We start from the raw sequence: 26,083 nt of genomic DNA, 5'->3' as shown, positions 1-26,083 counted from the left end.
CGTACATCTATCCAGATTTCTCCAAAGGTTTGCTCATAGTTTGGATTTCAAACCTATGAATAAAATCATATTAATAGACTATCTGGTAATTTTATCTTCATAATGATAATAAGAGCATTCCTCCTGGAGGAAGACAAGGTGACATGAGGATATAACAGGAGAGGAGAAGAGAAGGGACTGTTGATGAAGAGTTTATCACTCTTTGCATCTTTTGTGCATGTGTGTATGTGTGTTTGTGAGCGTGTACGCACATCTCAGCCAATGTTGGTCCCAGATGGGCTCCAGCTGTATGAGTAAAAAGCCACATCCAGCTGTCCGTTCTGTGTGTGTGTGTGTGTGTGTGTGTGTGTGTGTCACACTGGCCTCTAACTGGAGAAACTCACCGCTTATGAGGTGAGAACATGTTGAGACCACTGTCACATAAGGTCTGGCACTTTTCCTTTATGTGTGTCTTTTACAAAACTGCCAGCCATTTAACCATTGTAGTAATCATTATAATAAGACATTGTAACTGTTAGCATATTGAGAAATGATATACTCGCATGTTCAAGCCACACGTTATAAGGACATGTGCTTTACTTTAAAAGTTGTCCTGCACCAAACTCGAGTCCACATTCATATCAGGTCAAACACCGTTCTGACCTGCCAGTCAGTATCGTGTGCTCGGAAAGACACTTTGTGTTTGAGAAAATATAACTCTTGCCAGAGAACATTTGATTTCTGATGTGCTCTTTAGCCAAAGCAAGCAGAGCTGTAATCAGATTGCCACGGTAAAAAGATCCCTCCGCTGAGGGAGTGACATCATTAACTGTTGTGAAGGTCTCTCACTCTCATTCGCAACCTGACAAACTGTTTGACATACTTTTCTCAAACTCTAGAGCCCTTTCTTTTAAACCCTTTTTTAACTGCATTGAACTTGTTTAAGGCCATTTGCTTTACGGAAATGAACCGTAAAAACATATGATAGCTAGATGTAACATAATCACAAAAAAAAAAAAACAATGTATGTTGTTAATGTGTGTCAAAAATAATAATAAATATTATGTCAAAAGGCATTCGTTTATTCATTATGGTTTTAGGAACTTTTTGACATTGTGGCCCCAAAAAATATTTAATAAATTAATTTAGACCCGTCATAATCATTGTATAAATTGCTTTTTGTATGCATTTTTAAATAAATTGATAGATCCACACGAAAAAAAAGCATCACAGCATTGACATTTTTAATGTCATTGACATTCATTGACATCGTTTAAAATCTCGTCTCAATCCTGCCAGCCTCACGAAATTAGGCTACATGCCGTGTTCCCGGTGATCTCTGACAAATTGGTCTAGTTTTGGGGATTCCTTTTAAAAAGTGGCCTGATTTACCTGAATTCACCCCTTTCTTACAAGCTTTCAGATGGTTATGGTGCTTGGTATGTTGTTTGTAGTACATTTAAGGCTTGGTTTAACAGACCATGCTTAGATTAAACCAGTATTCTCCTTAGTTTAATTAGGATGACTAAATGTACTTTAGAACAAAAACATTACTGGTGTGCATCTTGAGACTAAACAATGGCACTAACATATATTAAGATATGCCAGTGTAAGTTGCTTTCAGTTAAAACAGCTCAAACATGCATTTTAGTCCAGGATAGGCTTTTGTGCTCATGTGAAATGGAGAGAACACAACTCAATTGTCAATATTTATGGAGGTTCTAGCTATGTAATTTTTATTATTAAACTCTTGGCTTAAATGGCTGCAAATGATTGTCTAACGCTGGTAATGACGTGTGATTTATGATTGACCGGTCGTGAGATGGTCTCCCTGGAGCTGCGTAGGATTAACTGCCTCTATCAATATTGTAATTGTGATAGAGCTGGCTGTGATCTCAGAAACTCTCCATTTCCTGGAATACATCTTCCAATCTTTCAGCTAGAGGCCCAGATCCTTAACCACTAAACCACCACTGCAGTTTGTCAGTTTCTCCAGTTGACTCTAGGCATGTCTCTTTTGTCCACGTCAATGAAACGTATGTAATGTTATTTGATTAGACTCTGATTCAGCTTCACACTTGCATACACATTTCATACACACACTTGAGTGTGTGCGTCTCTGGAGGATTGTATCTCTCAGTAGGAGTTTAATTGAATGATGTCAAGTGAGCTTCATTGGTCCATGAGGACTGCGGTCATACTCAACAATGAGAACATCTGCTCAAAGTGAGTGCTGTCTTGCTCTGTGATTGGGTCATAATGTCAAACTATCGAACATGTTAATCCATCCTGACATTCCTTTCCCTTCTTCTTCTCCTCGAACGTTCAGGATTTATCACACCATTTTGTCAACAGATCTCTGCCCATAAGTGTTTAATTTGTGTTAAGGAACAATCAACAATATGTGGATGGTTTATTGAAATATTTTAATGTCGTTTATTGTACATCTGGTTTTGTGTGGTGGTTGACCATTTGATCTTTCAGGGTTTCGCCACCGAAGTGATAATTTATATGATTTGCTAAAAACGAACTTCTGCTGATTACAACAGAATAACTGAGTGCTTTAATAATCTATCTTTTGTTTGGATCCAAGTCTATGTTTGTTTGGTTGGTTTAGAAAGTGGTTTTCTGAACTCAACTTTACGTAATAACCTGTAATAGCCACATATATTTGAAATATATATATATATATATATATATATATATATATATATATATATATAAAAGTGAAAAATGAACATTTGCATTCACAAGAAGTCTTCGCATTAGAGCCAGACCGATATATCGGCAGACCGATATTATCGGCCAATAATATCGATATTTTCGATATCGATATTATCGGCATTTTCCAAACTATCGGTATCGGCAGTTATAATGGCTGATAAATGAATATTTCAAAAATAAAATAAAAACAGACAAAACACGCTTGAACCATGTCATGAGTGTTGGAGTTGTATGGTTTGTCCACCAGAGGGCCCTTTACACCGTTCCTGTTGGCAACACTCGTTGAGTTGGTCACGAGACATACATTGCTTGAATAACATTTAAAAGAACATCCACATCAGTTCTCTTAACTTAAATAAGCATGACAAAATTTGTGACTATCAGTTTGTGACTGTCCAGTTTAAAAAAATAAATAAATAAATAAAATATCGGCCGATATATCAGATTATCGGATTTTAAAACCCCAAAATATTTGTATCGGTATCGGCCTTCAAAATCCTTTATCGCTCAGGCTCTACTTCGCATACAAGCCAACATTTTTGCAAACCACCCTGAAACTAATCAAGTCCTATAAAGACAGACAGAAAAAAAAAGTTTATGGCAATGCAAGCAGCATGAATCTGGCGATAGAAATGTGCACTTTAATTTTTTACCCATATCGTCTCGTCAGTGGCAGTGCAGAGATGGGTTTGCCAGAAACAGCAAATACTGCTGATCCTGTACAACACATGAGTCATTTACATACGATAAACTTTGACCCACTAGACTTGTACTAGAAGAATTTTTACCCTTTTTCATCATCAAGAGGGTCTGCGTGCAGCCCAATTTTTGTGACTGCGTGGACAGTGCGCTTATAGCAGTGCATGTGAAAGTGTCTTGAGCGCTTTGAAAACAAAATACACTACAATGTGCAGACATGTCTTTCTGTGCTCATGGCCAAAAGTAGTATACTTTGAAAGGCTTGCACACTCAACTGTGCATGAGACTGAGCGGAACTTGGAAAAATGAATTACACCCGGGCTGATTTCATTTCAACTGAAAATCATTTTACATCTATAGCTAACTTTCACTTTACGTTCCGTTTGTCTTAGTTATCATGGACTTTTAGTTTGTTTTCATCCACATCATGTGTTCCTTTGTGTTGATTTTTCTGCCTCTCCTTTGTTTCTATGGTTACTGTTAGTTCATTCTGCTCCGGTGCACATCATCATGAATTGTCTTCTTTGAGTCACTACTTAAGTTCTTCCCTCACAGTCCTTCAGTGTTCGGTCTACGTTACATTTAGTGTGTTGCCCCTGCCTGTCTGATTATTATTTTTATTATCCTCATTAAACTTTGTATTGGAACTTTATTATTCATTTTCATCTGGCTTCCTGCAACCACCCGTGAAAACAAATTGAGCGTCAGTTCTGGCAGGCCAAGTATTCTGCTATCGGCCAACAACACGGCCTCATCAGCGATCTGCTCAGCTGATCTGCATCTGCTGTTCAGCTCACCTCGCTACTAAAGACTACGCTCAAATCAGGGTGCCCTATTTAAGCAGATTCAGTTTGCTCCTAACTGCTCACTGCTCGCTCTCTGCGACCCACCTCATTACGACAACAAAAGCACTTGAACGCAACACACTGGTAAATACCAGTTCACGAGTGGAAAACATCCTATTTTCCATGGCACGTGAACGCAGCATTAAACTGTTGAGTTTTACCTTTTTTGAATCCATTCAGCCAATCTCCGGTTCTGGCGGTACCACTTTTAGCATAGCTTAGCATACATCATTGAAGTGCACAAGACCATTAGCATTTCTCCCAAAAAAGTTACCAAAATGTTTAGATATTTTTCCTATTTAAAACTTGACTCTTCTATAGTTACATCGTGCACTAAGACAGACGGAAAATGTAAAGTTGCGATTTTCTAGGCTGATATGACTGGGAACTATACTCTCATTCTTGCGTAATAATCAGGAAACTTCACTGTCGCACCATGAGTGCAGCAGGCGTAATGTTATGACGCAGCGCCTGAAAAAAGTGCCCAGATTCCAACGTGACCGGGACTAAGTTTGTGTAGTCATCGCGACTGCTGCACTCATGGTGCGGCAGTGAAGTTTCCTGATTATTATGCAGGAATGAGAGTATAGTTCCCTGCATATCAGCCTAGAAAAGCACTACTTTACATTTTCCGTCTGTCTTAGTGCACGTTGTAACTATAGAGGAGTCAAGTTTTAAACAGGAAAAATATTGAAACATTTTGAAAACTTTTTTGGGAGAAATGCTAATGGTCTTGTGCACTTCAATGATGTATGCTAAGCTATGCTAAAAGTGGTACCGCCAGAACCGGAGATCGGCTGAATGGATTCAAAAAAGGTAAAACTCAACAGATTAACTCTGGGGGAGTTGTAAAATGAGCGTATTTCCAACAAAAGTGGAGTATCCCTTTAACGTGGCATTTGCTTTTCTGTCATCGTTGCTGCTCTGTTCATATGGGGGATAGTTCTGCTCTCCCAGTACTAAACTGTGTGCGTTCCCTAATGCTGCTGCTGTCCTCTGACTCTCTGCTATTTCATGAAAGGTCAATGGACTCCCCGAATACCGCCAAATTTGAATTATCAACTTGAATTGCAATTTATTCAATACAATTTCCTAATCATTCATTGTCACGTATGTTCTTGACTTAATGGACCTGACAGAACAACAATTATAGTTTTGCACAAGAAATTATTATAAGTCGATATCTACTACAGAGCAGTTTTTAGTTGATTATTTCTTTTATTATTATTATTATTTTTTTTACTGTAAAGCACTTTGTGACCCTTCATGTCTGTGAAAAGTGCTATATAAATGGAGTTTACTTACTTGCTTACTTACTTACTTACTATATTTGAATAAATGTTAATTTTTGTAATGTACCAATTTACAGAATAAGATTTTTCAGAATACAAGCAAAATTGACAATACATCTAAAATATGCCCAGTTTAAATCAAATTGAATGCTTGGGAATCAGAATCAAATCAAATATTTAACGCTGTGCTTTACTCCTGAGTTCTGTAGCGATGGTAGTCACGTTGATGATGCAAACATGTAGCATTTTGGACCCAGTTAATAATCAAGTGATAAGTGACCAGCTGGGGCTAAGAGACAAATAACAGAACAAGAAGCCCTAATTACATTGTGAGAAGTGTTTAAATGTGAAGATTGTCAGAACAGGTCAACAACAGGTTAAAACTGTTTGCGTAGAGGGAACGTTTTTGGAAGAAAAAAAATTGCCCCTAGTGTTTCAGGAAAACAAGAAAAATGTAAATAAAGTGCAGTGTATTAATGTGATATACACACGCTTTCTTTTGTTGTGCTGTGTTTGTGTTGCGAGTATGTGTGTGTGGTCAGACTGATTAAAAAGGTCGTTTTTCTCTGGCTGTCAGCGGAAAGAATGGAAAATGTCAAAATAAGTATGAGTGGAATAGATGCTACCGTTAGCTCAGACCACACACATACACAACTTCTTCAACACGCAATGTCACACAATTCAAACAGAAATAAATTAGGTGTACCCTTACTATAAATATTGTTACAGAGCAACACATGTGTATGTGTGAGTCTACATGTGTGTATGTATGAGGGTGTGAGTTTATCTGTCCTCGGTGACAACTGACAAACTAATCACATGCACGTATTCATCAGACAGCAGCGTTTATCTGTTCACAATCTCGTGTTTTACAAGCACAAAGAAATGTACACACATGCGGACACACGTTTGAGGGAAGCAATTTTAGCTTGATGGAGCATTTGACCAATCAGGTTTGTGGGTGGTCGAAAAGACAAATCTCTCTATTGTGTCCTCTAGTGTGTTTTTTTGGTAACACTTTACAATAAAGTTCAATTCGTTCATATTAGTTCATGTATTTGGTACACTACCACTCAAAAAATTGTAGTCGGTAAGATTTAGTTTTTTATGTTTTTGAAAGAAGTACTGTAAAAACAGTAATAGTGTGAAATTTAAAATAACTGGTTTCTATTGTAATATATTTTAAAATGAAGAGTTCAGATGCAAAAGCCTCTAAATGCCATTTGAAATTTTCTTCTTTAATGATGATTTTTATAAAACTTGTATATTTAAGTTCAGTAATTTCACTTAAATAACAAGTAATAGGTAATTATCATTGCCTTTTAAGTGAAATTACTGAACTTAGATATACGAGTTTGATAAAAATCATCATTAAAGAAGAAAATTTCAAATGGCATTTAGAGGCTTTTGCATCTGAACTCTTCAAATGTAGTTGTATTCCTGTAATGTCAGCATCATTACTCCAGTCTTCAGTGTCACATGATCCTTCAGAAATCATTCTAATATGATAGTTTGGTGCTGAAGAAACCTTTCTTTGATCAGTGTTGAAAATCGTATTTTTGTGGAAGCTGTGATGCATGTTTTGAATGTTACTGGATTATATAATGGGTAAAAAGTTCAAAAGAACAGCTTTTTTTGTAATATTATAAATGTCTTTCCTGTAAGATTTGTAAAAAAAATTTACATTTAAATAATGTGAACAACTTTTTGTAAAGTGTTACCTTATAAATAATACCACTGTGCATCTCTCATGATAATGCAGTAAGACAAAGTTTGTAATTACGTTAAAGAGAGAAAGAGATTGGTGTGCAGTTAAAAAGGGTACAATGTTTCATTTTGTGTGTGTGTGTGTGTGTGTGTGTGTGTGTGTGTGTGTGTGTGTGTGTGTGTGTGTATAAAAGAGACAGATGAGATGTCTCGCACTAGACTCGAGTTACAAGGTCTAGACTGCACAAATCTATTTGTCACACACACACACACGTCTTGCTAAATGAGGACATATCATGGACTTCTATTGTTTATATTTAAAGCTAATTATAATTGCTGCACACTAACCCAAACCATACGCCTAAAAGAAAACATTTTGCATGTTTAATATTAGAAACACATTATTTAAATCCCATTTAGTTGGGATGGCGACTTGGATGTCCCCAAAGGCCGGCTTTGTCAGATTTGGCTAACTTCTAGGGTCCGTTTGGTCCCTGAAGTACATGTAATTAAACCTGCATACTCTTTCTTTTGTTTCTGATCTTAAATGTAAATAAGCAGATCATTTTAAGCTTGGAGAAATGTTTTCAATCCTCTCTGTCTCTCCCTCACTCACTCTCACACACACACACACACACACACACACATAGAGACTCTGAGCCAGAACATCAAGTCCAAAGCCTGGAACATCCTCTGGCAGGAAGACAGGTATACAGTGTCTGATTTCAAACACACAGTGGATTAAAAAAACACAGAAAGATGTTTACAGATCTAAAAGTGTCATCTTACTGGTAAAATGCACTCAAACTCATGTTCATGCTCGCACATCAGTGTTTTAGATGGATACGTGAATACACATGACACCCGATGCACTCTGGGGCTGAACTTTGTGAGTTAGTGGCTTCTCTAATCACATAAATAACACAAATTTTACCCAGACACAGCTGGATGACCCCGCTAACCCTGCTGAATGAGTCTGTGTGTGTGTGTGTGTGTGTGTGAATTCAGACTCCTTTCCCTTCAACAATACTCCAATGAAGATGACAATGGCAGTCTAGGTCTTGTAACATGACTCTACTGTGAAGCACGACAGGGTTATGTTCTCTGTCTTACTGACACAGATATGTGCTACCGCAACTGACCCAGAGTTTCTCTTCTCTCAACCTTTCATTCACTGTCTAAACATACATGGGAACTCCAGACTGACCTGAAGTATCCTGACCTGATAGTTATCCCTGAATATAGGATGATAGTGTGTGAGTGTGCGTGAAAGGATTTCTTACCATTATCTCATTTGGCCAGAGTAATAGTTCTGAGCTATTACTCTGGTCATATGTGAGATAATGATAAGAAAAGTATTTCCTTTCTAAATAATTCATTATGTTTATGTGATTTTGTGTGTGTGTTTGTGTGCTAGATCATACAAATGGAATGTCTTACTGCTGTAAATCCACAGGGTTTCTCAACACACACACACACACACACACACACATTATTCATTATTATGTGTTGTCTTTTTAGCAGAGGTGTGCGTGTGTAGTTTAATTTGCATGGTGACATTTGTTTTATGAAGAAGTGGATTAGTTTCATTGATCATGTCTTGGCTCAAACTCAAGCTGGAGTTAAAATGCAAAACGCTTTGAAATGGCTCCATGAATTAATTTTATTCTTCTGCACTGTATTTAAAAAAGAGAGAAAAAGACAAATGTATTCCTTCATCTTCACAGAGCAGATGGAGGGATGAGCACACAAGAGGGCTGGAGAGAGTCATTCATCGTACCAAACGTTCAGGTAAAAAAAAACTTTTGTTGGTATTTATGAAATTCAGAGCTTATATTAAGTGTGTGTGTGTGTGGGGGGGATGTGGGGGGGGTAAAAAGTATAAAGCCTGTGAGATTGCCAGCGTTTCTCTTTGATGTGGTTTAGAGTTCAGAACGAGATGCATTTCCTTCATTTGATCATGCTACCTCTCACTCTCTCTCTCTCTCTCTCTCCCTTGTTCATTCCTTCCATCTTACTCATTATTGGGCTATGCTGTGCACACCAGTAGTTTATATGTGAAATCCCTCTCCATTTTCCATTCTACTAGCTTCTAACAAAGCGATATTGCACCTCTCTCTCTCTCTCTCTCTCTCTCTCTCTCCCTTTCTCATTTGCCGACTCCAGCTTTGGTTACCTACTCCGCTTTCCACTGCCATGATTGGCTCCAGTTGGCAGCGGTTTGATTGGCAGGTGGTTTTGGCTTTGATTATGGCTGTGCAGTGACTGGCTCTAATCGGGAGTTCTACTGTTTCAGCTTTTGCACCTGTGTGCGTCATGTGCCAAAGTAAATACCGACACAACACCGATAACATGCATACACACAAATGCCATCATGACCAAAGCAGATGTCTGGAGAGCAAGGTTATGATATACATTATATGATATAAAGCAGTTTAATGTTAACTAACAAGATGTACTTCTTTTTAAATGAATGTGTAATGTGGACCAGGAAGAAATTGTATTATAAATGATGTGATATAGCTTTATATTTCACATTGGTAGAATGACAAGAATAATATCATTTTAGATAATAAAACAAATCTTTCTTTGGTATCCAACTTTTCATTCAAACAATTACATTAATAATTGTTATATTAATCATTAGTATTATCAGAAGACACTAATAATAATATAATTTAATTATACTGTAATTATATATTGTACATTATTATAATTATTGTTAGCTGGCTTAAAAGAGCTTGACTATGACTGTCACTTTTTGCCTGAGATCTTTTCTGAGATAACAGCCTACAAATTCAATTAGGGTCCCTTGCACATCATTTAGGCTTCTGTGGTGCAGAGGTCAGCAGGCAACACTTACTGTAATTGTCCTATTACAAAAAAAAGATGTCTGGGAGGAGTTGGGTATTGTTTTACCCCCATAAACTGTCATGAACTGCTCCATTTCAGCACTAGACAGTTGTGGTATATTACCTTGTGGTAATGTGACCGCGTGTGAACAGTCAAATGCACTTTTTGGTCAAAATTGCCCATCTTGGCAAGCTATCAATGTAAACACAAAAGGCAATTATTGTGTTTCAACTGGTATTGAGAATAGCAAAATTGGCTTTACTCTTGTTGTGCTGGGTCAAAAACACAGTAAGTGTCACGGTTATGGACTTGGATTTTGATGTTCTGTTTTGTTTCCCTTAGTTCCTGTTTTCCTGCTCTGTTTAGTTTCACTAGTTACTTGTAATTATCATCGGTGTCTTATTTAGTTCATTGTTATCTCCTGCATATATTCCCTGTTCTGTTCAGTCCTCTGTTACATTCAGTACCTGCATGTAATGTGTTTTTTCCTTCAGTTCTTCTAATGATTTCCTGCATTCGTCATTTAAAGACTGTTTAAAATATTCCTAGTTTGTGTGTGTTATGTGCTTACAACACGTAACAAAATAACCGACCTTAAAAAGACAAAAAGAATTGGACTTACCAGCACTGCATCTCCTCCTCCTCCTCTGTGAGGTGTTGCTGCGAGACAGGAAAGGAGCCCAAGCCAACCTCAGACCACTCGCTTCAGCCGACCTCCTGGGCCATCCCGGAGTCGAGGTGTGCTATCCGATCCATCCCAGAGCCAGGAGCGAGCCACTGCATTATCGACCTGTGGTCTGCGTATCCATTTCCCTCCCGAGTCCCCACCCTCGATTCAACGACATCACTGCCGGTCTCGTCCGCCTGTCTGGATGCTCTGTTCACATCCTGAGACCTTCCTCCTCTAAAGTTTCCACCTGACTTACTGGTCACATCTCCTTTGCTGGTTCCGTCCAGCCCAGTCCCCTGGATCCGCCGGCTCCACTGGTGTCGTCCAGCTCCTGTGCTATGCCCCACCCGCTAACTCCGCACAGCAGTTCAGTAACAGTAAAGCTTCATCTGGGGCTGGGTGTGTGTTTGTCCTTTCAAGCACAATCTGAATTCCGCACCCGCACACTGTCTAAGAGGCGCTTCGTGTGAGCACACAGTAAATCGTCCCGAACTGATGGTGCGTTCTATTATTCATCCGTCTCGGAGATCCGAAACGGACGACAGACGTTGCCTAGCAACACGCCCCCTTTCCTCGGATTTCTCCTCTCGGACGTCGGACAACCGTGAGGACACCGAGCAAGAATTCCGTTTCGGAATTCAAAATGGCTGCGCCCGACTTGTAAGAATGAATTGTATTCATTGTTTTTGAAACGCTTTGGTATTTTAAATGACGATTATAAGCACTCGTATTACTGCGTCCCCTGTAGGTATGGCAATCGGTTGTTGTGAGTGCAATTACTAACGTTGCTAGCGTTGCTAACAGAAGATTAACATGAAGAACTTTAAATAAAGTGAACATTTTCAAGTTCAAATGGCTGCGTTTTGATGAGGTGTAGTCATAATATGTTTATTTTAATGTAAGTGCCTGGTACTCGGCCAGTGCTACCATTACAACAGCTTTCTCCGACTCGGACAAGCAAAACATAATAGAACGCTTGAAACGTGGACGTGACGTCAAATCCGAGGTCCGAGTCGGTTCGTTGGGTATAATAGAACGCACCATGAGTTCTCTTTCACGTCTTCTTGCACTTGAATAGCTTAAAATTGCTTTATAGATTAAATGAGCAAAACATGTGCTGCCCCGGGCCTGGTTCAGTCCTGGTGCAGTATTGTATTTTACATTTCTTTGTTTTATTGGCAATTGTCGCTCGACATGGTTTATAAATGGTCTTGTTTTCCTTGACATGGAATTTATTCATATTTCTGTTTTTCTTTTGACATGTGACATTTAAAACATTTGACATTTTTAAGTATTTTATAAGACATCCAACAAGCGATATTAAACCATAAGGTACTTTGCCATTCAAATGTGCTCCTTTAACCTCCCTACCATGCAAAGGAATTAATTGTAGGATTTTTAAAACTTCACAGATCGCCCATGATTAACATTAACTTTGTTAGGGTTTTTGTCGTCAAAAACTGGTTTTAATTTAGTTATTGTTTCATTTTCGCCAGTGACAATGTTGTTGATGTCAGCTTTGACCTTTTTGTCAACTAAATTAACACTGAATTGCACATTAAATTGCCTTACGCTAACTAGTAGAATGGCACACGCAAGTGTGCCGCAGATGACCTCAGGAAACAATGCCCGTAATATGCTGAGCAATAAATCTCTAACATACTGTTATGTAGACATATAGGATATTGCATACAGCTCAGTCAGTGTGCGTGTTTGAAACTAGACCTCACTCATCGCCGTGAGCTCATTTTGAAGAGCGTGCACACACATAACTCATGTTAAAGTTGATTTTTTTTACGGCTTAGTTCTAATTCTGTTCCACTAAATTTCCATGAAATGTTGACAACAAATTTGAACTGATTAGATTTTAGTATTAAAACCAAAAACCAAACCATCCGACTGTTAGTTATTAGTATTAAGGCATGAGTTTCTAGTGCCAAAACTGTGTGAAGGCATCTGTGTCTACATGCATGATTATTTAATAAGGAAGCCATTTCTAATCCATTCTTGTGATCAAGTCACACTTATTTCTTCCCACTTCTCAGATTCATGGGTCAAAGCACTTGCACATGGACATACACAAACTCACTCACTTTGTAGCCTCATAAACATGCGCTTTGTGAATGTACAGCTGGTGTTCGGTGTGTTTGTGTGTGCAGCTGCATGTTTGGTGTGAAATATGGTTCCAATATTGTCTGTCTTTGATGCTAATTTGTTCCATTCATTAAAGACTTTTAACACTCGTTTTTTTTTATTCTCCTATTTAAAACAAACACAGACATACCCACTGTCAAGTAACCCCCCTTTGAAATTCTTTTGACGAACGTGCAAACATGAGCTCGCGCACACATGCAGACAAATTTGTTTTTCAACATTAAAAAGCATTTACTATATTGCATATCATATGATTAAAATACTTATCTCCGTTGCTTCTATATTTATGTGTAAAATTAGTCAAAAGTTGCAAAAACAAAATGGTACATTTTCCCGACGCTTCTCTGAAACTCACCCTCACCACCAGAGGCAGTGCATTCACTCCGTCAAACAAACATTACATCTGGTAGTCTTTTCATTTAAACAGTTTCTGATGAAGAGATTTTTTCGAGTAGTAGTAAGAAGAATTATGTAGATAATAACAAAGATTTTGCAAAAACAAACTGAGGGTAACTAGAATATTTTGTGAGGGCGAAATTCAATTTATTTGTATGTTTATTTTATCTTAAGCTTTTAAAACCTGACAACTCTAATATACTAAAGTAAAAAAGTATATGGTTGGCAAAAAAACAGAACTCCCATGATCACTAGAAATGTACAAAAACATCAATTTTTATATAAATTGTTTGCTTTAACAACACATTCTCATCCCAAGACGTCATCTAACTGACGCTTTTGACCATACGTCAACATCCGCCGTTTTAGGGTACCCTTTAACGTCAGTTAGATGACGATCGTCATAGCGTCCGTTATATGACGCGGGTAGGTTTAGGTCTGGGTAGGGTTAGGATTAGATAGCGTCATCTAACTGACGTTAAAAGGTACCCTAAAACGTCAGATGTTGACGTATGGTCAAAAGCGCCAGTTGTATGACGTCTTGGAATGAGAACGGGCTGGCTTTACCCGATTTAATTCTTAACTGTTTGAAGTTTAAAACATCTGCTTATGTCGTGTTTATTGCACCTGGAAATTGCGGCTGGAACTGAATTTCGGGTGGTATGTGAATAAGATGCAAGGTTTGCGCATGAAATTGCTATCTGCTGAGTTCATTTCTGATTGTTTTTTAAAGAACACAGAGACTTCTGCAGATCAAGTTCTTTGCATGCTTATTACGTGTGTCATGTTTGGTTTTTGTTGTGCATGTTTGATTACATATGTGCTTGGTGGTCTTTCTTCCAACTTAAGCTCCCCCTCCCCTTCTGTTGTTTTTTCATATAATGAGGAAAAAAAGGAAGATTACAGGAAAAGATTAAAGCCAGCAAGTTGTTTCTCTTCACTTTCGATATTCTGTGTTTTGAGAAAAAGAGATATTGCGTGCAAAGCCCACCAGATAACACACTTAAAGCAGCAGTCATTTACAAATGAGCTGAAGTAGTTTTATTGCAAAAAAAGACCCCTGAATACTAGCCAACACAAACACAGGAGTGACCTCAGGCCTTAGGAACACAGATCTGTCTCCTGAGTGTGTGTGTGTGTGTAAGACTTTAAACTTTAAAACCCTGGATTTTGTCAGACTTGTTTAATACAGATGTGCTCGATTTGTTACACATTCACACACGCACAAACACACTTACTAGATATGGTTTGACTGTTGGGTATGTTGCTTCAATTGCCAATGCAGAAATGAAATGCTAGATGTATAGTGAAAAGAATAGCTATTTGTAAAAGGTCAAGCGACTAATCGAAACATTTTATTGTTTGATCATTAGTTAATCTTCATATTAAAGAGTAGTTTTGGGATGTTCTCTCACTCACTAAAATAAAGCAATCATATTTTAATATTGAGCTAATCTAATGTTTTTATGGCCATTGTTATATCATTTGCTGAATTTTGTAAGCTACTGGCTATATAGCCTAATGATAATTGTTTCTCTCTCTCTCTCTATCTCTCTCTCTCTTTCTGTGTGCGTGTATGTGTTATACATTTCTAACTGATCATCACTTATCCCTTTTGCAGAAAATAACGGAAAAAGGAAAGGAGATCGGAAAAAGGGTAATTTCATTTTGACTGTTATTTGAAAATTGAGTGGCAGTTTTGAGGTGGTTTGTTTGTTTCTCTTTGACTTTATGTTAGACTGTCATTAAAAATGGTAAAATGGTAAATTGGTGCCTCTCTTAAAAAAAATGTCTTAATCCTCTCTCTATTTAGGCAAGAAAGGGCCCCCTGGTGCTCCTGGACCTCCAGGCCCGCCTGGTCCACAAGGTCCACCTGGAATTCCGGGCATCCCGGGGATCCCAGGGAGTAACGCAATGGGTCCATCTGGCCCACCTGGCCCTCCTGGACCCGCAGGGCCACCTGGACCACAAGGTCCACCTGGACCACAGGGACCTTCAGGTTAACACAGACACTTGCCTCTACAAGCAGTCACAGAAAGCTGATCGTTTAAAGGGCTGTTCACATCAAGAGAGATGCAACACAACATTGGGAAGGCTTGTTGCTGCAAAGATTCATTCAATCTTGGTGTGAACAGATCATAGTGCAAGACAGATGACATAAGCAGTGCCCACAATTACAGTTAATTCAAGATTGTTTCGCATATTATGATTGCATGATTCAAATAAAGTATTGTAAATAATTTTTCATTTAGTAGACTTTTCCCATTTGTGTCAACAGGTGGCGCCGATAAAGCCAAGCACAGAGAGACTCAGGTATGAGCGATGTCCTGACTTCCATCTCTCCATGCTACTTTCTCTCAGTAAAAGAGTTTGGATGTGTTGATCATGAATGATAATGAGCATGTGTAAGACTGTACATAAAATGTGCTTTTGAATTTGTGATGTTTCTGTAGCCAGCTGTGGTGCATCTTCAAGGTCAGGAAACCACTATCCAAGTGAAAGAAGGTAAGAGTTAAATAATGGTCCCTTGCATACACACCTACATCCATATTCTTGAAAATGCTTATTGATATCGTGTGTTGGCATTACATTTTTTTGTTATAGGCTGTACGAAGGGTTCAAATATAAGGATGGCCGCCTGGCCTTCATAAAAAAAAAAAAGCAACATTTGATGGGACAAAATAATGCACTATTGTTTAATTTTTTGTAGTCAGTAATTTGTTGTTGTTGTAAGAAATTAATAGATTTATTCTTAAATTGATCAAAAGTGTATGTAAAGACATTTATAATGTTTGAAGTAAATACTGTCTTTTAACTTTATATTTGTTATATTGTCCAGAAAAATATTAAGCAGCACAACGGTTTTCAACCTTGATATTAACAAAATGTTTATATAAGAAAACAGTTATTTTAAATTATAATAATATTGTGAGTGTGTGAGAAATAATATTACATTATAATTAAATTATTCTGAAAAATCAGTGTTGGGAAGGTTACTTTGAAATGTAATAGTTTACAGATTACCCCAAGTTACCCTATTTAAAATCTAATAATTAGTGTAACTATTTCAATGACTTTATTAAAGTAATGTAACTGATTACATTTCTAAATTTCTAACGAATGTTTTCTACTGTTAATCATTTTCAAACATTTAAAACAGGCAGGGTTAACCCTGTACCCGCAGTATTTAACGCTGATTACCGCCAGACTTTCCTTTATAGAGATTTCTGAATGAAATTATTTTTTTTAATTTCCAGCACCGGAAAAGCGTTTTTATCACTCGCCATGGTGGCAACTCTCAGACAGGTTGTAGCAGAAACCTTTCAGTGGCAATGTGGATTGATGTAATTGGCTGACGTGGTGATATGCAAATTCAATCAAGAAAATCAATCAAAAGCTTTACAGTAGAATCGCTTTGCTAAACAGCCTTTAAATGGCAGGAAGTATAGCGCACACCAGAAACAGTCAAATCAACAAATTGATATTATTCAACATATCCTAGCTTTTTACAGTATATATTCAGATGTATATACATTAGGAACTGTGATTTAATTACACATTTTTCTCAGTGACTAACAGATTACAGTTACATGTAACTAGTTACCCCCAAACACTGAGAAATTAAAAATAATTCAAAATTAAATTATAAATGTGAAATGTATAGTGTTTTGGGTGTAAGGGTCAGTGAAAATGTGACCAAGGCAAGTAGAAATCTGTGTTAATTACTGTATGTGTCGCTGCTGTCATAACAGATGATTGAGTATTTACTGGTGTCTGTTTGTGAGATTTGTCAGAAGGTGTGTTGAAGAATTGGAGAATGATCTCAATCCATCAGAGAGTGTTTAAAATGCACTCGCGCTCTGGAGAGCTGGAAGTCCTGCTTGACGGAACATACTTTATATATAGTCAGGTAGAAGTGAGTACAGTCCCTGGACTAACTCTACTGCTTATACACAAACATATACAGTATACATTTCATACAAATACAATTTTTAAATGAACAATATTAACATTAGAAATCAATAACCATTACCCCAATTTGCTTTCTGTGGCAACAGGTATATTACCTGAATTTCACGGACATAGCAAGTTATGAAGTGATGGTAGATAAGACTCCATTCTTGCGCTGCACGCGAAGCATCGAGACCGGCCAGCGCAAGTTCAACACCTGCTACACCGCGGGTGTGTGTTTGTTGCGAGCACGCCAGAGGATCTCCATTCGCATGGTGTACGAAGACACCTCCATCTCCATGAGCAACCACACCACCTTCCTCGGCAGCATCCGTCTAGGGGACGCCCCGGCCGCTGGACACACCTGAGCCTATCGGCGCGCAGGTCCACCTAATCAGACACGCACATCACTCTCTTTAAATGTGCATGAGCTGATGAGCTCACAGGCCACACCCACTGAACTCAACTGAGCCATGGACACCACCAATCTACAGCCAGCCATATACTAACATATCTGTCAAGCTTCAGGCAAACATGACTATGTAGCATCAGCAACACTGACAAAAAGATTCAAGTCTCTCTGAGCACTGAAACACCCTCCGTTAGTCCTCAAACATTAACAGCACAACATTCACCACAAGTAATCACAGTCTATTTACGAATGAGATGGGCACACTGGTTTCCTGAATGAACAGTGTGACCGGATGAACTCAGCGCTGTTACGGCTGCCGTGTGTGGAAGTAGATTGAGGCACACACACTGCCCATCCAGCATTAGCACAAGGAGAAAGTGAACCTACAGTGATTGCAGTGACTGGAAATGACACCAGTAGCAATCTACTCAGCCGTAACAGACACGCACTTCGTTTGATTCAACACCACATAAATAGTGAACCTGTGTACTATTCTATTAAAATAAGCACTGATGTTGGCAATGTATGTAAAACAGAATATCTATGTTCAGTTATAGCTGATCTATCACACACACACACAGTCAAGATACCCATCTTTTAAATGAAGTAATGAAATCCTGACAGTTTTATTTTAATTTTATTTTAATTTTATTTTTGTTCTTTAACTGTCATTACCTGTAGGAGTGTCTGCATATGATGGCAGTGGTCCAGGCACTAAAATGAATTATACTTCATAATGTTTTCTTCCATCAACATCCTGAATATTCAATACCATATGCCTCCTGTAGAGGGCGGAAGTGCTCCTCTATTGTAAAGGTAGCACTGAGAGGTTAAAGGGATACTCCACTTTTTTTTTGGAAATAGGCTCATTTTACCACTCCCCCAGAGTTAAACAGTTGAGTTTGACCGTTTTCGAATCCATCCAGCCGATTTTCTGATATTTAGAAGAATATCAGTAACCAGACAGTTTCTGGTCTCATTGACTTCCATAGTAGGAAAAAATATATACTTTGGAAGTCAATGAGACCAGAAATGTCTGGTTACTGATATTCTTCTAAATATCAAAAAAAATCGGCTGGATGGATTCGAAAATGGTCAAATTCAACTGTTTAACTCTGGGGGAGTTGTAAAATGAGCCTATTTCCAAAAAAAAAAAGTGGAGTATCTCTTTAACTAGAAGAGTTTGGCTCGTGTTCGGAATAGACTATTGTTGTACGTACTACTCTTACTTCTGCTGCAATATATAGTGCGCATGCAGTATAACTAACATACATACTATCATTCAAAATTTTGGGGTCGATCATTTCTTTTATTCAGTTTTATCTGAAAGGAACCTTTTAATTGATCAAAAGTGGCAGTTAAAGACTTGGATTTCAAATAAATGCGTTTCTTTTGAACTTTCATCAAAATATCCTGGGAAAAGTATCAGGGTATTGATAACTGTATTTAACATTTGGAATAAGAAATGTTTCTTGAGCACCAAACTTACTGTATACTGTATCCCACAATGCAAAATAATATAAATATCCTCATGATTTGAAAACAAATATAAAATTGTATACAAAATATGATTTTTTTTAAACAACACATTAGATAATAACTCGCCAAATTGAGCATGCAACGTGATGATGAGGTACAATGTGGCATACTACTGAAACATTTAGCTTTTCATAATCTGTTTTATATACTGTTTTTAGTAGGTTGCAGTATTCAGTATATACTGCACAGTATACAGTACGCAGTAACCTATTGTTCCATTCCGAACATTTGAGTCTCTGTCTCTTACACATATACTGATAAAAATCATGAATCATAAAGTCATGAATCAGCCCTTTTGGATTTCTCCAGCGCCTGACTGACAGCTCAGGATTGTGGATCTGAATGGATTTTAGAGGAAGACTGAATCGTGAGAGTAGTTTAGTTAATAGGAATCAGATCCAAGATCCTCAGAGTGAGAACAAACTGCTTTATTGTGTGTTCAAAGGTCTCGGAATAAAAAGAACCGTGGGAATTATCTGGAACTTTCTAAAGGGAGCTGGTAATCTGCCATCAGGTTTCCTCTGCATGTTCCCTCTGTCTCCCCATACAAATGTAAAACAAAAAGCAGGAGAGTCTGAATGTGATCGTTCTGATAAATGTGTTTATATCTCTCTCTTTCTTCCCTTACACATCACATCCACCCAACAGCTTGTTTTAGTTTTTGTTTCTGCTGTGTGTTTTAGATACAAGTGTCTTCATTTTACTGAAGATAATGTATATTTGTAAACTATACAGGGACTGTATATATGTACATAAGATATTTTGCTCTCTTGTGTTTTTTTATGTCCTATTAAATTGTTTTTGAAAGATTTTTTTTAAACTGTGGTTTAATTTTCTCTGTTTGAAGAGAAGGAGTTGGTGTGCAGTGACCCCTAGTGTCAAAAACGTATTAATTTTTCACTCACATAGGCTAATTTAATAATCATCAGTGTCTGCTTGCATGATTCTGATATGCAGAGAGATATTTGTGGCCCAATTTAGTTCACGTTTATGTGTTCGTTGATAAAATCTGTGTACGTTCGTGTTTATTAAAAGTTTTAGTGGAGCAACCAATTCCATCTCATTGAACGCATGTCGGCTTCATTTGTGTATAGAGCAGAAACGTCTTTTCTACCTGTGTGTGTATTCAGTGTTAAGTGGTCTGCGGGGCTAACAACACCTTAAAATGTCATTCATTCACAAACATGAAGGTTTCGTCACCTCTGCTTCCACATTCCTCTATCTTACTGTCTACATTGTACACACACAGATACAAAAGACAGGATACACTCTTGATGCTAAGCTTTTGTCTAAAATCTCAGGACAATTAAGTCAAAGAGTATTAGACAGAGCAAGGACTCGTCCTCACATGCCCCCTGACTGCTTCAAACAGGTGAACAGAACGCTTTCTAGGTGAGATTCAGTCCTGCGCCTCTCACCTCATGTCATTCATGATGCTGTTATTGTTTAGCACTGTATGTGTTGTTGTTGATGACTTCTTAACATGTGCACTAAAGTACTGATTTTCTAAAATTTTCTAAACCATCGAGGTAGATAAGATACATTATAACAGTTCTCATTTCTAAAATTCGAGTCCACAGTAGGCTAAATTCAGAAATCGTTTTGGTTTCTGTACAATTAGCCTACTTCATTGGTGCATTTTGGAGAGAAAACCTTCCAGACACGATGTTGCATGGTTCCTCATTCATTACACTTCTATGTGTTGCTCTTGTTTACAGTTCCATAATCAATGACCTCTTCAATATGATTATCATTATCAAAAATTAACCTTTCTGAATCAAGAATACATTTGTCATAATGTGAATTTTGTCAAAATGCTGCTATTTTAAGATCTCGACAGGTCAACTAAAGGTCAAATTAAATGGAAAGATTCCGTGTCTCAGCCTCTCTTGGAAAAGCACTGTGAACACTGCACTACATCAAAGAAATATACACAAGTGTGCTTGATCATTCCAGGGCCAGGCTATATGGATACATTGGTTTATTTACAGTGAGGGCGCCTATTGACAGCACACAATAAAACCTGTTGATTGATTAGGCCTCCGATTATGGCAGGATTTGTTGATCGGATTAGGAGCCCCGTGAGGCATTTGTTATTCTAGCTCTATTAAAGATTCAAAGAAATGAGAACTGGTTTGTTTGATCCTAATCCCGACTAATTCGTGCACTCGCATACACATCAATTAAAATTCCAGTTGGCAGTTTCGGCCACTGATGGCCCATTGCGAGATCAATAAGTAGTCTATTCTTGTTTCGACCCGACACATTTCAGCAGATTGAATGCAAGGACGAGTCGAATCAAAGAGAAGCTTTTCGCACCTTTCCCTGAAGTGGTCAAGCTGCCTGCTCGCATAGGGATATGTTATTTCTGATTGTCTCGGTGAGATATGACCGTTCTGGGACTTGTGAATATTCACACCTATGTGATGATCAGACTAGAGTGATTAGCACCGGCAGGACTGTCTCAGCGCCACCATTCTCATGCGCCACGATGCATTCGACACGTAAGGTAGATTCAGCTCAACTGAATAAGCATTGGCTGTACGATTAAAATAGATTTGTGTTTATGTGATTGCATATGTGTTTACTCCAGAGAACACACTCAAATTAGTCTACGTTTTGATAAAAAAAAAAAAAATTGGGCTCGTCCGGGATTTGAACCCGGGACCTCTCGCACCCTAAGCGAGAATCATACCCCTAGACCAACGAGCCGCCACGCATTGTGAGAGTCGGGAAATAGATACTTTACTGTTATTGTACACGACATAAATTTCTTGCATTTTTTTTTAAATCACTAAAGCAGATATTGTGCCTTCCTTAACACCCGTAACTTGGAAATTTACTGTAGGACAGGGAAAATGTACGTGTTTGGAATAAAACAGAATTATGGATCCTTAACTCTCTCAGCAGCATTTTGTCTGGTTACAGTCAGTGACCCACTGCTGTTTTAAGCTGTTTGCGCATGTAAGGCTTGAGGAACAAGAAACCAGTTTATCTTCGGGGAAAAGCCGAATCAAACATATTTGAATGTAAATGAACGGGTTGTTGATCCCGTTCGGACAGAAATCTTCAAAAGACTAAAGCCCAATTGTTTCCTTTGGGAAGGCGTACACCCTGGAAAGGCGAGCTTTACATGATGTTATAATGGCTTTTTTACCCTTAACCTCGACAAATCGTTTAAAACGTTGTTTGCTCACAATGCTGTGCACAAAGAAAATAACAACAAACAAATAATTAAGTCTTAGTGTAAAAAAAACATCATTAATATAAACACTGTGTTTGTACTGTTGATTTGCGAGGGTAAGAAAATACATAGGCCTACAACTTTGCCTATTAAGTTTGAACTGCGTGATAGCCAACACTTTAGTAAACTCTAATTTAACTGGCGTGACTAGACAATGTGTTTAATTTTGTTCTTTTCCAGTATGTTGTTTTCCCTTCTCCTATATAAATTAACCGTAGTAGGTAATCCCTCCGCGCATTTCTTTCATATGAATCTTGAGACCGCCCATGCGCCATGGGAGGGAGGAAGGGGGCGGGTCGAGTCCCATAGCTGACCTATGAAAGAGAGAGAGCTTCACTTAGGCTGGGACACATTTCAGCAGTGCCATCAGTCAGTGAGCATATTGACCACTGTGAAAAACAACAATTCAGACTTCATTCGGATTTCTAATCGACAGAAAACCGATATGACAGAATACAGGAATTGTCTTCTAGTTTTCGTTATGTCTTTGAGCGCGATTTATCCATGCACAGGAATATCATGGCTGTAAGTACTTATTTATTTTTATTCGGCAAGAGACATGGGGATGAATGAAATATTTTATGATATCTGACATATCACCAAAAAGTACATTTTCATCTATTTTATTCCAGATTTAGCCGTCGCTGGGTATTTAAAAAAATAGGCCTTAAATGTCACATTGATTCGAGAACATAATAGCCTACGTTATATTCAGAATGAATAGGAATAATGAATGATTACTTTTAAATTTAGGTTCATTAAAAGTTAACCAAGTGGTTTTAGGTTAATTGGATAACGTGATCCCATTTTTTGTTAACTGTTTACTGTTGTTTTTGTTGAAAACAGTCGTTTTCATTGTAAAGTTAGTAGGCCTATAACTAACTTAACTACTAAGCTATCCGTCAGACTGGCTCAAATATAGTGTTTGTATTTGCAGTGGCTTGACGGCAAACGGGAGCTCTGTCGGGTGGAATCAGACGCATCACTGTAAACTCCTGGACGGGCTCGTGCCAGATCAGCTTCAGCTCTGCAAACGTAACCTCGAGCTTATGCACAGCATCGTGCACGCGGCCAAACTCACCAAGAGCGCGTGCCAGGCTGCCTTCAGCGATATGCGCTGGAACTGCTCATCCATCGAGAGCGCCCCTCACTTCACCCCAGACCTGGCGAAAGGTGATTACATCTGGATTTGTTTATCAGCAGCATTGTATTGACCAGGAGCCACGCTGCCTTTTAGATATGGTTTCAGCTATTTAAAATTAAAAAGCACTAACTTGCATTTGCAGAGTCCACACCTTATGCAAAGCTCAGATTGCTAGTGCAGGTGGTCTAACAGTGATGTCTCTTTGCAGGGACCCGCGAAACTGCGTTTGTGTTCTCTCTGGCCGCTGCAGTGGTCAGTCATTCCATCGCCCGTGCCTGTGCTTCTGGAGACCTCCCCAGCTGTTCATGCGCAGCAGCGCCATCGGAGCAGGCGGCCCCAGACTTCCGCTGGGGTGGATGTGGGGATAATGTGCGCTACGGCCTGCAGATGGGCTCTGCTTTCTCAGACGCTCCTATGAGGAACCGCCGCTCGGGACCACAGGCCTTCAGGCTCATGCAGCTTCACAACAATGCAGTGGGAAGACAGGTAACTTCAATTACGTGCTTACCGGCGTCACTGGCATCATTTAGCCATTTCGTTTTAATTAATTGTGTGTCTGTTTTGTTGTATAGGCACTCATGGATGCACTAGAGATGAAGTGCAAATGTCACGGTGTTTCCGGCTCTTGTTCTGTGAAGACCTGCTGGAAGGGCCTTCAAGACATCAACAGCATCTCTGCCGACCTCAAGTCTAAATACCTGTCGGCCACTAAGGTCATTCCGCGTCAGATAGGCACCCGCCGACAGCTGGTCCCCCGAGAGATGGAGGTGAGGCCGGTCGGAGAGAATGAACTCGTCTACCTGGTCAGCTCGCCGGATTACTGCTCGCAGAACAGCAAGCAGGGGTCGCTCGGAACCACAGACAGGTGAGATATCTGGATTATTGATTGCTGATGAGTTGAGAGAAAATAATCAGTTCTCAGTCACTGTAATGAATGAGGGATTATTACTGATCTGACAGATGGGACAGATCACAGCGGAAAGAAAAGAGGCACATGAATAGAATCGGTTAAATATTATCACACACACACAGACATTAAAGGGTTAGTTCACCCAAAAATGAAAATTAAGTCATTAATTATTACTCACCCCCATGCTGTACCAACCCTGTAAGACCTTCGTTCATCTTCGGAACACAAATGAAGATATTTTTGATTAAATTTGAGAGCTGGATCACCACCACATAGGCACCCTAAGGGATTGAAACTTGACGGCCCAGAAAGTCATTGACGAGAGTTCAAGAGATTTCCACGACGCATGCGCGAGAACTGAACAAGAAGGAGTATAATAAGAACGCCGTTTTCGCGCATGCGTCGTGGAAATCTCTTGAACTCTCATCAATGACTTTATGGGCCGTCAAGTTTCAATCCCTTAGGGGTCCCCCAGCTCTCAAATTTAATCAAAAATATCTTCATTTGTGTTTCGAAGATGAACGAAGGTCTTACAAGGTTGGTACAGCATGTGGGGGGGAGTAGTTAATGACTTAATTTTAATTTTTGGGTGAACTATCCCTTTAATACTGATTCTCACAACAGAGATGTGCTCAAACGCTTCCGTTTGAGTTATTTGGTTAAAGTAAATTACCTGTAAATAATTTGCTCAATATCATCTCTGCAGGCAGTGTAACAAGACTGCAACTGGAAGTGAGAGCTGTGGACTCATGTGTTGTGGACGGGGTTATAATGCCTACACGGAGGTGCTGGTGGAACGCTGCCAGTGTAAATATCACTGGTGCTGTTACGTGTCCTGCAAAACCTGCCAACGCACCGTTGAGAGATACGTCTGCAAGTGACAAACCACCTTATGGACTGTCTTCATCGACAGAGACAAAGAGGCACGGTGCATTGCTGGGCGAATGTGTATGATCAAGTTGCAGCCATAAGTGGGTGGATTGTCCTCTAAGTGCTGTAAGGATGGCATGAAAGTGAAGAAAGAAGAGCCGGAGTTAAGGAATATATGGGGTGGTGAAAGAGATAATGAATGGCTGTAAACAAAGAACCCTGCGGTGAGGCCCTCAAGGCACCCTGTGGAAAACCAGAGTGATAAGCAGTGACCGCTCGCAGAAAAACTCATCAGCTCCAGCTCAGAGAAAGAGACTGGGGGGAGGGGAGGACTGTGCCGGTAAAGACTGACTTTACTGCGGTAATACTTCACACATCACACATCTGTTCGGATCTGTTTTGGTCACATACGTTTCATGACACGAGTTACAAAGCAGCAAGAGATGGAAATCAAAACGTTTAGTGTGGTTGACCTCAGAAATTCTCTGCACTCAGTATTTATTATGGAGGTTGATGACACTATTTTTATATTAAAGTAAGTGTCCTTTATTTTTATGACGTTGAATGACTGAATTTTTCCATTGTATTCAGGAAAAGAAAGATGAAGTCCACGCTTTTCACTCTGGGAAAACTTGTACATTTTCTGTAAAAATGAAAATTTGTATTTATTTTATTAAAAATATGTAATGTGGAA

General features: G+C 38.8%; 2 protein-coding genes and 1 non-coding gene across 6 annotated transcripts in view; 2 read left to right on the top strand and 1 right to left on the bottom strand.

Annotated features, from left to right (window-relative positions):
- The window catches only part of eda (ectodysplasin A), a 39,655-nt gene extending 21,451 nt beyond the window's left edge, over positions 1-18,204 (top strand). Inside the window, exons 2-8 of one of the 4 annotated variants that reach the window (XM_089130253.1) lie at positions 8,974-9,037; positions 14,941-14,976; positions 15,133-15,318; positions 15,598-15,632; positions 15,773-15,824; positions 17,114-17,229; positions 17,378-18,204. In XM_089130253.1, the coding sequence (XP_088986379.1) occupies positions 8,974-9,037; positions 14,941-14,976; positions 15,133-15,318; positions 15,598-15,632; positions 15,773-15,824; positions 17,114-17,229; positions 17,378-17,638 (750 nt within the window). In that variant the 3' untranslated portion in view covers positions 17,639-18,204. Of the gene's footprint in view, positions 1-8,973; positions 9,038-14,940; positions 14,977-15,132; positions 15,319-15,597; positions 15,633-15,772; positions 15,825-17,104; positions 17,236-17,377 lie in introns of all 4 variants that reach the window. The other 3 variants (XM_039649884.2, XM_039649885.2, XM_039649883.2) reach the window with 3 other exon arrangements.
- Positions 18,205-21,861: 3,657 nt separating this feature from the next.
- trnap-agg (transfer RNA proline (anticodon AGG)) lies at positions 21,862-21,933 on the bottom strand. Its single transcript has one exon. It is a non-coding gene; the product is annotated as a tRNA-Pro (tRNA).
- An 868-nt stretch (positions 21,934-22,801) lies between these two features.
- Positions 22,802-26,083, top strand: wnt11f2 (wnt 11, family member 2). The gene is made up of 5 exons (XM_039650109.2): positions 22,802-22,990; positions 23,403-23,638; positions 23,818-24,095; positions 24,182-24,474; positions 25,226-26,083. The coding sequence occupies exons 1-5, from the start codon at positions 22,911-22,913 to the stop codon at positions 25,398-25,400; spliced, it is 1,062 nt and encodes a 353-aa protein (XP_039506043.1). The 5' UTR covers positions 22,802-22,910; the 3' UTR covers positions 25,401-26,083.

This window comes from Pimephales promelas, chromosome 4, assembly GCF_988280905.1.
Source record: "Pimephales promelas chromosome 4, fPimPro1.hap1.1, whole genome shotgun sequence".
NCBI lineage: Eukaryota > Metazoa > Chordata > Actinopteri > Cypriniformes > Leuciscidae > Pimephales > Pimephales promelas.
Note: the sequence above shows the minus strand (reverse complement) of the source record. Positions and strands in the feature narration are given on the sequence as shown.